At 38.1% G+C, this 12,604-nt stretch overlaps 1 protein-coding gene across 1 annotated transcript in view; it reads right to left on the reverse strand.

Moving 5' to 3' along the window:
* LOC129237555 (putative uncharacterized protein DDB_G0286901) overlaps window positions 1-12,604 on the reverse strand; it is a 179,671-nt gene that overhangs the window by 125,665 nt on the left and 41,402 nt on the right. The window contains exon 2 of the mRNA XM_054872375.1: window positions 950-1,352. Within this exon, the coding sequence (XP_054728350.1) occupies window positions 950-1,339 (390 nt within the window). The 5' untranslated portion in view covers window positions 1,340-1,352. The remainder of the gene's footprint in view (window positions 1-949; window positions 1,353-12,604) is intronic.

Here is a 12,604-nt window from a genome sequence, read left to right on the forward strand (position 1 = left end):
GCATGGCTTCACATTCAAGTCAAAAGTCCTAATAGAGTTTAACAATGCACTCAACAAACTGGCCACTCACAATCAGGTCTCACTGATTTGGGTACCAGGATATGAGGGACACGAAGGCAACGAGAAGGCAGACTTTTATGCCAAATAAGGGGCAGAAGGGCATTTCCGGCTTTAACAAAAATAATATAAGGTAGTAAACCAAAACTAAAATCAGGGAACACAGGAACAGCACAAGCGCCCTTAATCAATCCAAAAAGTTTTTGAACTTCAATGCCAACAGAGCAAACTCTGCTCTGTGGAACACTTACAGGTCACTTTGCCTGTAATTAACACTTTAACACAATAGGGTTATCTAGTACAAGATTGTGCAGGTTCTGCTGTGATGAAGAGGAGTCTATGGAACGCTTAATTACCAACTGTGAGGCATTAGGCCACAGGAGACACAGAATCCTGGGCTCGTACCTACTAGAGGAGGAAGACGTACAATTGCTTCCTCCTAAGGAGCTGGTTCGATTCCTCGGTATGCTAAATAGTTATAATTAAGTAATTAGGGGCACACAATAGATCAATCTGGTCGCTGTGCATAAAGACCTTAGCCCAACCCGTACAACCATTACCATTAAGGACACTCATAAAGACAGAAATATGGAGAAACGTTTTTCAATATTCCACCAAATAACAAAAAAACCAACTGAAATAAGAGCAACCCTACTAAGCGCTCACTTTCGAATGCAGTGAAGTATGAAACTGCGTGCGTGTGAATGTGAATGGAGAACAAATTATGCAAATGCTGGCAACACGCAATGCATATTAAATGCCAAACCTGGCCAATACATGCAACACTTGCATTTCAATAAGGCGCATTGGCATTGTTTTCAATTAATTTATCTATTTCGCTGTTGTTGCTGCTGTTTTTTCTTTGTTTTTTGCTTTCAAGATGCACACTCACCTCAATTAGATTTTTTAGGAAAGTCACTCTCCGATTCTTTTTCAGACGCATGCTGCCGCTGCCGCTGACGCTGTTGTTGTTGCAGCTGTCGCTGTTGCTTGAAACTGAGTTATTGTTATTGTTATTGTTAACACTAATATTTTGATTACTATTGACTTGACTAGAACTAGCACTAGCACTAACACAGACACTATTATTTTGACTGTTGCTGTTGTTGTTTTGAGTACCACTACTACAGTTGATAGGATTATTTTTATTGAGCAAATAATTTGTGTTGAAATTGAGTATCTCACTAAAGTGAGCGCTATTCTTCTGGTAGAAAGAGGCCGGTGCAGTTGGTAGCATAAATCTGGTAGTTGCCAACTCTGTTTTACAAATCGCAAGTTCCATATTGTGTAGGCATCTGAAATGGGAAATAGGAGAAAAATATTCAAATATTTTTAAATAAATGTTTTGTAAAGTCTAAAATAAAGCGATTAATATATTAGTTAGCTCACGGAGCTTTGCCGCAAGTGAAAGTAAATTTAATGGGTTATATGCAGTTAGAATTTTCAAAAAATCGATTTTTTTTATTTTATTTTCTCCATGTAAAATTTGCTTTTTTAAATATAAAAAACTATTCAATATTTTCTCAAACTTTTTTTTTTTATTTTGAAGATTGAACATTGTCATTTATGAATGAAAAATAATATCGTTCAAATGACGGCCACGACTGACTTTACAGTAGGCCATTCGATCAACCCAATTTTTAAGCACATTTTCGATTGTTTGGGCTCCAATTTCATGAATGGCAACTTCGATTTCGTGTTTTAAAGCATCAATCGTCTCTGGATGGTTCGCATAGCATTTGTCCTTAACGGCTCTCCACAAAAAATTGTCCAACGGGCTTAAATCCAGCTCCGAGGCGGCCAATTGATATCGGAATTTCGGCTGATTATTCGGTTTTCAAAAACAGTAGCCAAAAGTTCGTAACTTTGGCAGTGTGACAAGTTGCACCATCTTGTTGAAACCAAATGTCGTCCATGCCATCCTCTTCAATTTTTGGAAACAAAAACTCGTTGAGCATGTCACGGTAATGCTCGCCATTTACTGTAACCGCGGAAGAAGAAGAAGACTCACCACTTTAGAAATAGGTTTACAATATTTCCCATTTCGTAAATGTCAAACCTTTAAGTAAATTATGAACACATTTGACATGTCATTTGTGTTATTGTACCATTCTCAAAAAAATAGGTGGTTCAAAAAGCAAACGCTAAATGGCCCACCCGTTATTTAAGAGTACAGAAAATTTAATATCGTTCCGTTGAATATTTTCGAAGTTACACACAAATTTGAAAAGGCCTTTCATAGAGCTTGAAAGTACAAGGCAAACTTTAAACGCCTTTTTCTCAGAATTGTGTTTTCAAAATCGGTGTCCAACATTACTCGAAAACAGCTAAACCGATTAGTCTCAAATTTTAACACGAGCTTCTTAAATATACTTTTTAGTAATTAATCGAAGACTTTTTCTCACCGATAAATTTTTTTTATAAACAATTTCAGGCCGAAATTTTGGTCAAAAATCGATTTTGTTTTTTTTTTTTTGAGAAACGGCAATTTTATCAAAAAAATTTATTTTGCTTATTCCTTCGATTAATTACTAGATTTACCATTACTTTAACGAAATCTGTTTGGTTTTTCAATTTCAGAGGATCCAGTTCAGAGATATAGTGGTCACCGCAAAACGTCTTTTTTGAGAGGGGCTCCCGGAAATCAGCTGTAGCTCCTTTCCAAATTAATATTTTTACTAATACTAAGTCTTAAATACAGTTAAAAGTTAACATAATGTACACATACAAATTTTTGCATCAATAAATTTAAAATTCTGGAAAATTCGCTTTTTTTCGGCCTTCTAACTGCCCTTAATTTGAAGGCCAGTTGCCCAAATCACGCATGTATTTATAAATACAGCTACAAAAGCGTATATTCGATTTCTTTCGACTGCATATATAATAAAGGGTGATTTTTTAATAGCTATAGGAAAGTTTTTAAAAAAAAAACACACGTAAAATGCATGCAAATTTTATTTAAATCGATAGTACAGTCCATATAATTTAATGTTTGAAGATTATTTCATGCAAATCTTGAGCGCGACTGCGCTTTAAATGGTCCATCCGCTTAGTCCAATTACACTCTTTCCAATGTTTCGGCCGGTATCTCACATATAAATACTTTAATGATGTCTTCCAATACGTTAATTGAAGCGGGCTTGTCTGAATAGACATGAGCTTTAACATAGCCCCACAAAAAATAATCTAAAGGCGTTATATCGCACGATCTGGGTGGCCAATTCACAGGCCCCGAACGTGATATAAAATGTTCACCGAACTAGCTTCTCAACAAGTCCATTGTTACGCCTGCTGTGTGGCATGTGGCACCGTCTTGCTGAAACCACATGTCATGCAAGTCAAGCTCTTGCATTTTGGGCAAAAAAGCAAAAAAAGTTGGATATCATTTCACGGTAGTGCTCACCATTCACAGTTACGTTACGATTCGTCGCATCTTTGAAGAAGTACGGTCCAATGATACCTCCAGCCCATAAACCGCACCAAACTGTGACCTTTTCTGTATACATTGGTAGCTCTTACAATTCTTCTGGCTGATCTTCACTCCAAAATCGACAATTCTGCTTATTTACGTACCCATTGATCCGAGAATGAGCTTCGTCGGCGAACACAATTTTTCGATAAAAAGTGGATCTTAAACTTTCCTAACAGAACCCGCATTTTTATAATAAAATTCAATGGCTTGCAAGCGTTGTTCGTTTGTAAGACGATTCATGGTTAAATTATAGACCAAACAGAAGATGTTTGACAGTGAAACAAAACACGAAACGTGCTTCAGCTGTTTAAACCAATTGTTTAAAAAGATAATAGCTAAAAAATCACCCGTTAGAATTGCTTAGTCATTGGCTTGAAATTACTCTGACATGTGTTCCCGGTCATAGGAGCATACGGGGTAATGAGACAGCGAATGGGCTAGCAAGAAAAGGTTCAGCACTCTACATAGCAGAGGCAGTAACAGTCGCCATCCCACTGAAAACAATAAAAGCATCCATTGCTTTACACTATCATGTTTTAGACGAAAGAAGATGGAAGCAATTAACAAAATGTATTACAACAAAAAAAACATGGCCGTCGTACAAAATCCAAAGGACGAATTACCTATTAGGACGCTCTCATCCAAACATTTCACGCATCACTGCAAGCCTCAAAGGTCATTGGAAGGTAGGGGATCATGCAAACAAACTCAACCTTCCTTTCAATCCCAACTGCAGAAGGTGTGAAGGAAAGTCCTTTCCACTACTTATCTGAATGTACAGGGTTGGCTTCGCTCTTTCGGTAAACCTTTCTTACTTTAAATTAATGAGATCTCAGACATCGAGATAAAGAATTTGCTGCTATACTTGGAAAAAAACAGTGGTACAGTGGTAGTACAACGGTGCTGGTCGCTAATTAAGATTATTTCAGTAGAAATATTCAACCACTTCAACAACAACAACAATAGCGAACTACAAAGGCTAACAAGTTGACTTTTATGCGTCTTCTACAACACTTCGCTTTATGAACTTCGCAAACAGATTTTTTTTCAAAGTAAATTTCTACAATTCCAAAGCGTTGTTCTGGCGTAAAATAATTCATTACTTCAAAAACCTTCTTTTTTTTCTTCTTGTTTAGCGCAATAACCGCTTACGCGATTTTGTCCGAGCTTAACAAAGCGCGGCAGTCGTTTCTAACCGGCGCCAGTTGGACACAGCAAGTGAAGTCTAGTCCTTCTCCACCTGATCTTTCCAACGCAGGGAAAGACTTCCTCTTCTTCTGCTACCACCAGCTGGTACAGCATCGAATACTTTCAGAGCCGGATCGTTTGTATCCATGCGGACGACATGACCCAGCCAATGAAGCCGCTGGATCTTTATTCGCTGGGCCATGTCTGTGCCGTCGTAGTCATTTTGCCCGTATAAGTAGGGGAATGTTTATGCTGCTACAAGAACAACAGCAACAACTACGTGAATAATTTTATGTAAGGATATTGGCTTAGGCGCCTATAAAATATAGCTCGTGCAATAACTGAGGGCAACTTTAATTTTATTTATTTGTTTTTTGTTTTTATTAACGATGCTTATACATTTTTTAGAAGCGTTTTACACTTGCATCGCCAAATGACCATCGTTTGCGTCGTATTTTCGCTGATTAGGCTTATTTATATTTATTATTCAGATTTATTGGAAAAACAGTCAACATATTGGACCGTATACTGGATATCATATTAAAATAATAAATAAAAAATGAAATTATCTACCAGATTATAATGAAAAAACAATTCATTCCAACAATATTTCTGTTATGTATTACTACATATTTTAAGTTCTCAAACTCTTAAAAAACACCCGATATAACTACGAAATGATCGAAGATCCTCAGCATTCACAAAAAATAGCTGTTAAAGTATAGTGTGGTCGTGAATTAATTTGCTTAGAATCTAGGCCTTAGTCAAGTAGAAGGGGACGGAAACAGCAAACTTCTAAACCTTCGTCTAGCGCAACATATGCCAGCGGCGCCTTTGTTGTGGTCCCTTTCAACTTCTTATTATTAGTGTTTTTTCTTTGACCTCACAAGCTATCAAAAAAGTTGCCGTGTTTAATAGACGGCAAAAAAGGAACAGAAAACTAGGAAAATATACATACATACATACATACATACATATTTATGTGATGCACAGTGCATCGCCGCCAAAAATAACCTTTGATGTCGCCTGCTTTGACGTGTTGACGACTCTCTCGCATGCCTACATACGTAGGTACTTATATGGGCGTATATACAGGTATGTACATACATATACAGATACAATTGTTTGTATGTCAATATTGTTTCAATATTTAACTCTACTAATTATGGCATTGGAGGCTTTGAAAAGCGCCGATTTTTATTAGTTAAATAAACCGAATTGTTGCTCTAAAAGGTGCATATACGAGTGTATGTGTGTGTATGTGTAAAGAATGCGGGAAGGAGTGAAAATTCAAACTTAAAAAGATGAATTAAAACGTTTAAACTTAAAATAAAACTACCTTTGAATTGTAGAAAAAACTCACAGTTTGTGCTTAATTTCACGCCTGATGACTTCTAACGACTTGTAACAACAAATACAATAAAAACGACAGCATTATCTAAGGCATCATAATTGCTAAAATCAACAAATGATTTGTTAGCTGTTGTTACTACATCTGGTTGTACATGCATGTATGTATGTATGTGCATGTTTGCAGAAATTTAACAGCAAAGTGAAAATTAAGCGATGCGCCAAATGGATTCTCAATTTATTAACTAAGGCAAATGACATCTTTTTTTACAGGTGTTGTTGTAGGTGTTAAAGTAAAATAACATAAAAAAACATTTAGTTGCCTGTATACATTTTTTTATTGTAGATACGCACACTATGACAATTATCTACAGAGCAAATCCCTCTTACCTAATTCAATGCCGCTGGGCTCGCGGGATGCATTGCGTGCAACGCTTATGAAGAAAGCTGTTAATTGTCATATGTATGTATGTATGTATATATGTATATAAATAACTGTTTTTTTTTATTCAAGAAAATTAGCCGGACAAACGCAGATTCTTCGGTGACATGCGGTCAACGGCCATGAAATTTTTGAAAAATTTTCACTTTTGAGGAAGTTTTTAATACGCAAAATGACAAAATCTACACTAAAACTACCAAAGTCGCAAAAAATGTTATTCCAAGGGTTCAGTGTGTCCACCATCTAGCCTCCAGCCATGCTTTGGTGGGGAGTGTCTTGTGAAGGCGTTACATCTCTTCATTTCTGCAAAAAACGGGACTACGATCGGGGCAAAAGTGTACCAGGAGGATGTCTTAGAAGGCGTAGTGAAGCAGTTGAGCAGTACAGGGTTGCCCATATTCGACGGACCCATCTGGCAACCCTGTATCTTTTGACAGAGACGTCAGATCGCTTAATGACATACCGCATTGGAAGCGTCAGTCAAAGCAGATTCTTACCATGGAACAATACATGGCAGGCGAGCGCTCCCAAATTGTTGAAATTTACATTCAACAAAAGAAGTCAAAAGAAGAAGAAGAAGAGCAAAATCATCATGTCCGATGAGGCTCATTTCTTATTGAATGGGACGGTAAACAAGCAAAATTGCCGTATTTACGTCGTTGAAAATCCTCTCGAAATTCAAGAGGTACCTCTTTACGACGAAAAAGTCACTTTTTGGTGCGGCGTTAGTGCGAAAACGATTGTTGGGCCGTTTTTCTTCGAAAATGAAGATGGTCAAACTGTTACCGTCAATCAGGAGCGTTATCGCGATATGATAACCACTTTTGTGATGCCAATTATTCGTCGAAAGCGTATGAGGCAGTTCTGGTATCGACAAGACGGCGCTCCATCACACACAGCTCGCACCACAATCGATTTTTTGAAGAAATTGTTTCCTCGTCGTTTGATGTCGAAAAATGGCGATTTTTACTGGGCACCGCGTTCGCCCGATTCAACGCCACCTGACTTCTTCTTGTGGGGATATTTAAAATCAAAAGTTTATATTAATAAGCCAAAGACCATAGAAGAGCTCAAGAACAACATCTGTGTGGAAATAGCTGCTATTCCAGCCGAAATGTTAGCTAAAACTATGGAAAATGCTGCAAAACGGGCACAACACGCCGTACAGGCTCAAGGCAGCCATTTGAGAGATATCATATTCAAAAAGTGATGTCAACAAATCTACTTGAACCAAATAAAATTATTATTATCGTCAACATCAAACAAATTGTGCTTTTCTTTGATTTAAAAGAAAACACATGGGTCCGTCGAATATGGGCAACCCAGTACTCTCTTCAATGGGGAGCATTGAATTTTCCAGCAAAATTCCCTTCCAGCCCATAAGGCAAAAACCACACAGCAGTGGCTAAAAAACAATATTCCAGGGTTTATAGTCACTGGTGATTGGCAGTCTGGAAGTCCAGGTCTGAATCCATTCGACTACAGTGGAAAGACACATGTTTCGCTGAAGGGGTTCTGCAGCCGGATGGTACTTAAACGATAATAATAAACATCATTACGCCATGGAAGGAATGACAACTCTTTTCCAAACGGGAATTTTTACCATGCTACAAGTAGCAGAATTAATAATTTAGAGGAAATGGAGCGGAAAACAGATTTGAGTCTTTAGTGACAATCAGGCTGCACTAAAGGCCCTGGAGAACGCGAAGCAAATCTCCAAGATTGTTCAAGAATGCAAGAAGAAGGTTAATTCTGTTGCAAGGCAGAATAAATTTGTACATACGAGTATATGGGTTCCAGGGACACCGCAGTGTTCAAGGAAATTAAATTGCCGATGAATTGGCCAACTGCAGATCAGCGTTTATCCCACAAGGACAAGAGCCAATAATCGGAATCAGTTCTACAGGAATTATGAATTGGATCAGCGACTATGTATACAATTTGCATAAAGGACGATGGTCCAGTCTAAAACTCTGCAGAACTCCAAAGTGTTTTGTGACAGAAAACTATCGAACTTTCTTCTAAAACTTGGTAGAACGAGTTCGGTTCATAGTCGGTATATTTACAAGGCACAGCCCATAGGATCGGCATATGACCACCATTGAAATCCATGAAGATCCGATTTTCCTGTCTTACTTGTAGGAGGCGGATAGCACTGAGAATTTTCTCGCTGACTGCCCGAGGAAGATATTTTCAAATTTGCCAAAGAATCTGGTACATTCTCACAGTGATGATCAGTTAAAATGCGATAAATCGATGTTTTGGAGATATTCAACTCCGATTCCATGAATTTCAATAATGATTTCAGTTCATTTTTGATAAATTTACGAACAATTTTGATAGATTTTTCGGTGATTACTGATTTTGGGCGGTCCGTAGGTTCATTGTCATTTATGTCGTCACAACCATCTCTGAAACGTGTAAGCCACTCATGAACCCTGACACGAGACAGACAATCATCGCCACGAACTTTTTTCATCAATTCAAATGTTTCCGTAAACCTCTTACTATTTTTAAAACAATTTTTGACATTAGCTCTTTGTTCGAAACTACGTTTTGATTCGATGACACGAACATACTGACATTTTAGACGCAATAACTTCGCTTCCACTGAACCGAATGTCAACAAGCTTTCATTGGAAGTTAGCTAGGGATGTAACTTCCAACGCATTAACTCATTAAAAAGTTGACGCTATCAAAAATATTTTTATGACGCCAGCCTTGTTTATTTTGGACTTCATCTTGTATACCACATATGTACATATTTTTTAAACATACAATCTCGGCTTCACCGCACGGTGTGACGTTCATAAATCCCAAAGCAATGGCTACTGTTTGGTTGAAATAAAGAGAACAACAAAACAAAATTTTATTTAGATCAGCCGGTAATACAAAACTTAAGCTGATAAAATTATCAGCATTGTATTTGCATATGTATACGTATGTACATATGAATATAATATACAGTTATTGTAAAATTGTATGGCTGACGATATGACATATCGACGCACAGTGTGACAAAAAAAATCCTTCGTATTTATGTGTGGAGTTAGTTGGTGGCGTGTGGAGCTTCATATGCTTTATATGTATGTGTGTATGTATGCATGTAGTGGTGTGTTTTGAATTTTTATCACAGGAAGTTCATTGGGACGTCTGGTGCGGGTGGGCGCGCTGTTCAAAGCGCAATCGCAGCTTATAAAAAGTCGTACACATACAAATGTGCAAACTCGTACGGATATATCGGTTTAAAATGTATCGGTTTACGTATCACTGGGCATTAAAACAAAATTGAATAATTACGTACAAATTGTTATATATATATATGTATGTCTACATATATATGTATATGTGTATTTATCGCGTGTGCATATATAGTTCGTCTTTGTATTTTATTTCACTTCCATAAGAAGGGCGATCCTGCAATCTGTGCCAATTACCGCGGGATTAGTCTTCTAAATATCGCCTATAAGGTTCTAGAGAGCGTATTGTGTGAAAAGCTGAAGCCCACCGTGAACCAACTGATTGAACCTTATCAGTGTGGCTTTAGGCCAGGAAAGTCTACCATCGACCAAATATTTACAATACGCCAAATCTTGGAAAAGACCCACGAAAGGAGAATCGACACACACCATCTTTTCGTCGATTTCAAAGCTGCATTCGACAGTACGAAGAGGAGTTATCTGTATGCCGCGATGTCTGAATTTGATATCCCCACAAAACTAATACGAGTACGACTATGCAAGATGACGTTGCTCAATACCAGCAGCGCCGTCAGAATTGGAAGGACCTCTCCGAGCCGTTTGATACCAAACGAAGTTTTTGACAGGGTGACTCGCTGTCGTGTGACTTGTTTAACCTAATATTGGAGAGCATCGTACCAGCCGCAGAACTTAATCACTCAGGCACAATTTTTTATAAGAGCGTACAATTGCTGGCGTATGCCAATGATATTGACACCATCGGCCTTAACAACCGCGCTGATAGTTCTGCCTTCTCAAACTGGATAAGGAGGCAAAGCGAATGGATCTGGTGGTGATCGAGGACAAGACGAAGTACCTCCTGTCTTCAAACAAACAATCGGCGCCCTCGCGTATCGGCACCCACGTCACTGTAGACAGTTATAACTTCGAGGTTGTAAAAGACTTCGTTTATTTAGGAACCAGCATTAACGTAGAATCTCTCTTGCCAACAAGTGCTACTTTGGACTAAGTAGGCAACTGAGCAGTAAAGTCCTCTCTCGACGAACAAAACTTACACTCTACAAGGCTCTCATCATGCCCGTCCTAACGTATGGCGCAGAAGCGTGGACGATGACAACATCCGATGAAGCGACGCTTGGAGTATTCGAGAGAAAGATTCCGCGTAAGATTTTTGGACCTTTGCACGTTGGCAACGGCGAATATCGCAGACGATGGAACGATGAGCTGTATGAGCTTTACGACGACATATACATAGCACAGCGAATAAAGAAAGATCAGGTGGAGAAGGAGTTGGCTTCACTTGGTGTGTCCAATTGGCGCCGGTTAGCACGAGAAAGAAACGACTGGCGCGCTTTGTTAAACTCGGCCAAAATCGCGTAAGCGGTTATCGCGCCAATTAAGAAGAAGAAGATTCTATTTCCCTACGCAATTGATGAATGAGCATGAGCCTTAAGGAAGCTCATTTATTTATTCGGCATATTTATTGTAAATAAAAGAAACTCACGAAGTGTATCTACAATTTTGCCATACATACATACAAAGTGGCACAAAATTAATCAACCCATGGGAGGATTTATAATTTTTGCAATGGAGCGCTTGATAGTAAACATAAAGATTTCCATCACTCAAAGTAATTTTTTGTGTATTTACTAAAAAAAGTGTTTCAAACACAAAATGGATGATTCATTTTGGGCCACCCTGTGCATATGTACATATTTGTATGCATATTTGTGTACATATTTTATGTCCTAAATGGATTCATAAGCAATGTGCAAGGCCTCTGCCAGCTCTCTTAGGATTAATTTTCGCTTATCGATCAGTTCTTCTTTTACTTATTGATGTTTTCATCAGTTTTCAATGTCGACGGCCTGCCCCTACGTCATCCACGATGCACACACGATCTCTTTTGAAGTGTTCATGTCACTCGTAAGCGACTTTTTTCTTTCGAGTATCATAACTGAAGGCGGCCGCCGTAGCCGAATGGGTTGGTGCGTGATTACCATTCGGAATTCACAGAGAGGTCGTTGGTTCGAATCTCGGTGAAATCAAACTTAATAAAAACATTTTTCTAATAGCGGTCGCCCCTCGGCAGGCAATGGCAAACCTCTGAGTGTATTTCTGCCATGAAAAAGCTCCTCATAAAAATATCTGCCGTTCGGAGTCGGTTTGAAACTGTAGGTCCCTCCATTTGTGGAACAACATCAAGACGCACACCACAAATAGGAGGAGGAGCTCGGCCAAACACCTAACAGAAGTGTATACGCCAATTATTTATTTTTTTTTATTATCATAACTGGAACAGTTTCCCCACACTTCTAAGGCTATTGCAAATTGTATCCATTTTTAACGTAAAATCGAATACAAACTCATTGTAACAAATTCAAATCCATTTTTAAACCTGTAAAAAATCGAAAACACGTGCAGAGGTATGTTAACTCAAGACGGCGTAACTTTGACAAATATCAAGCAATGGCAATACAATTTAAGTCGGAATGTTAAGCGTAGATGTGGCAACCTAGCAAAAAAAAAAAAACACAGAACTCAAATCAGTTGACTTAAGGGGTTAAGGGTAGTCAGAATTTTCAAAAAATGTTCTCAAAAATATTGTGTGAAAATTTGTAGTGAATCAGACAAATACTTTTATACGTTATTCAGCAATGAATAAAGGGCGCTCGGGCGCTCCGGAGCTCGATAGCAAAGCTTTTAATGCGTTTTTTCTCAAAACTAGGTTTTTCGAACTGATGATCACTGTAGCTTAAAAAGCGCTTGATACATTTCAATACAATTTATACTGCTTTTAGAAAACATAAAAAACTCTTGTCTCATCGAAGGACTTTTTTTTGAAAAATTATATTTTTTTTTTAACAATTAATTGCCGGTTTTTTTCTCGAAAAT

This window comes from Anastrepha obliqua, chromosome 1, assembly GCF_027943255.1.
Source record: "Anastrepha obliqua isolate idAnaObli1 chromosome 1, idAnaObli1_1.0, whole genome shotgun sequence".
Lineage (NCBI taxonomy): Eukaryota > Metazoa > Arthropoda > Insecta > Diptera > Tephritidae > Anastrepha > Anastrepha obliqua.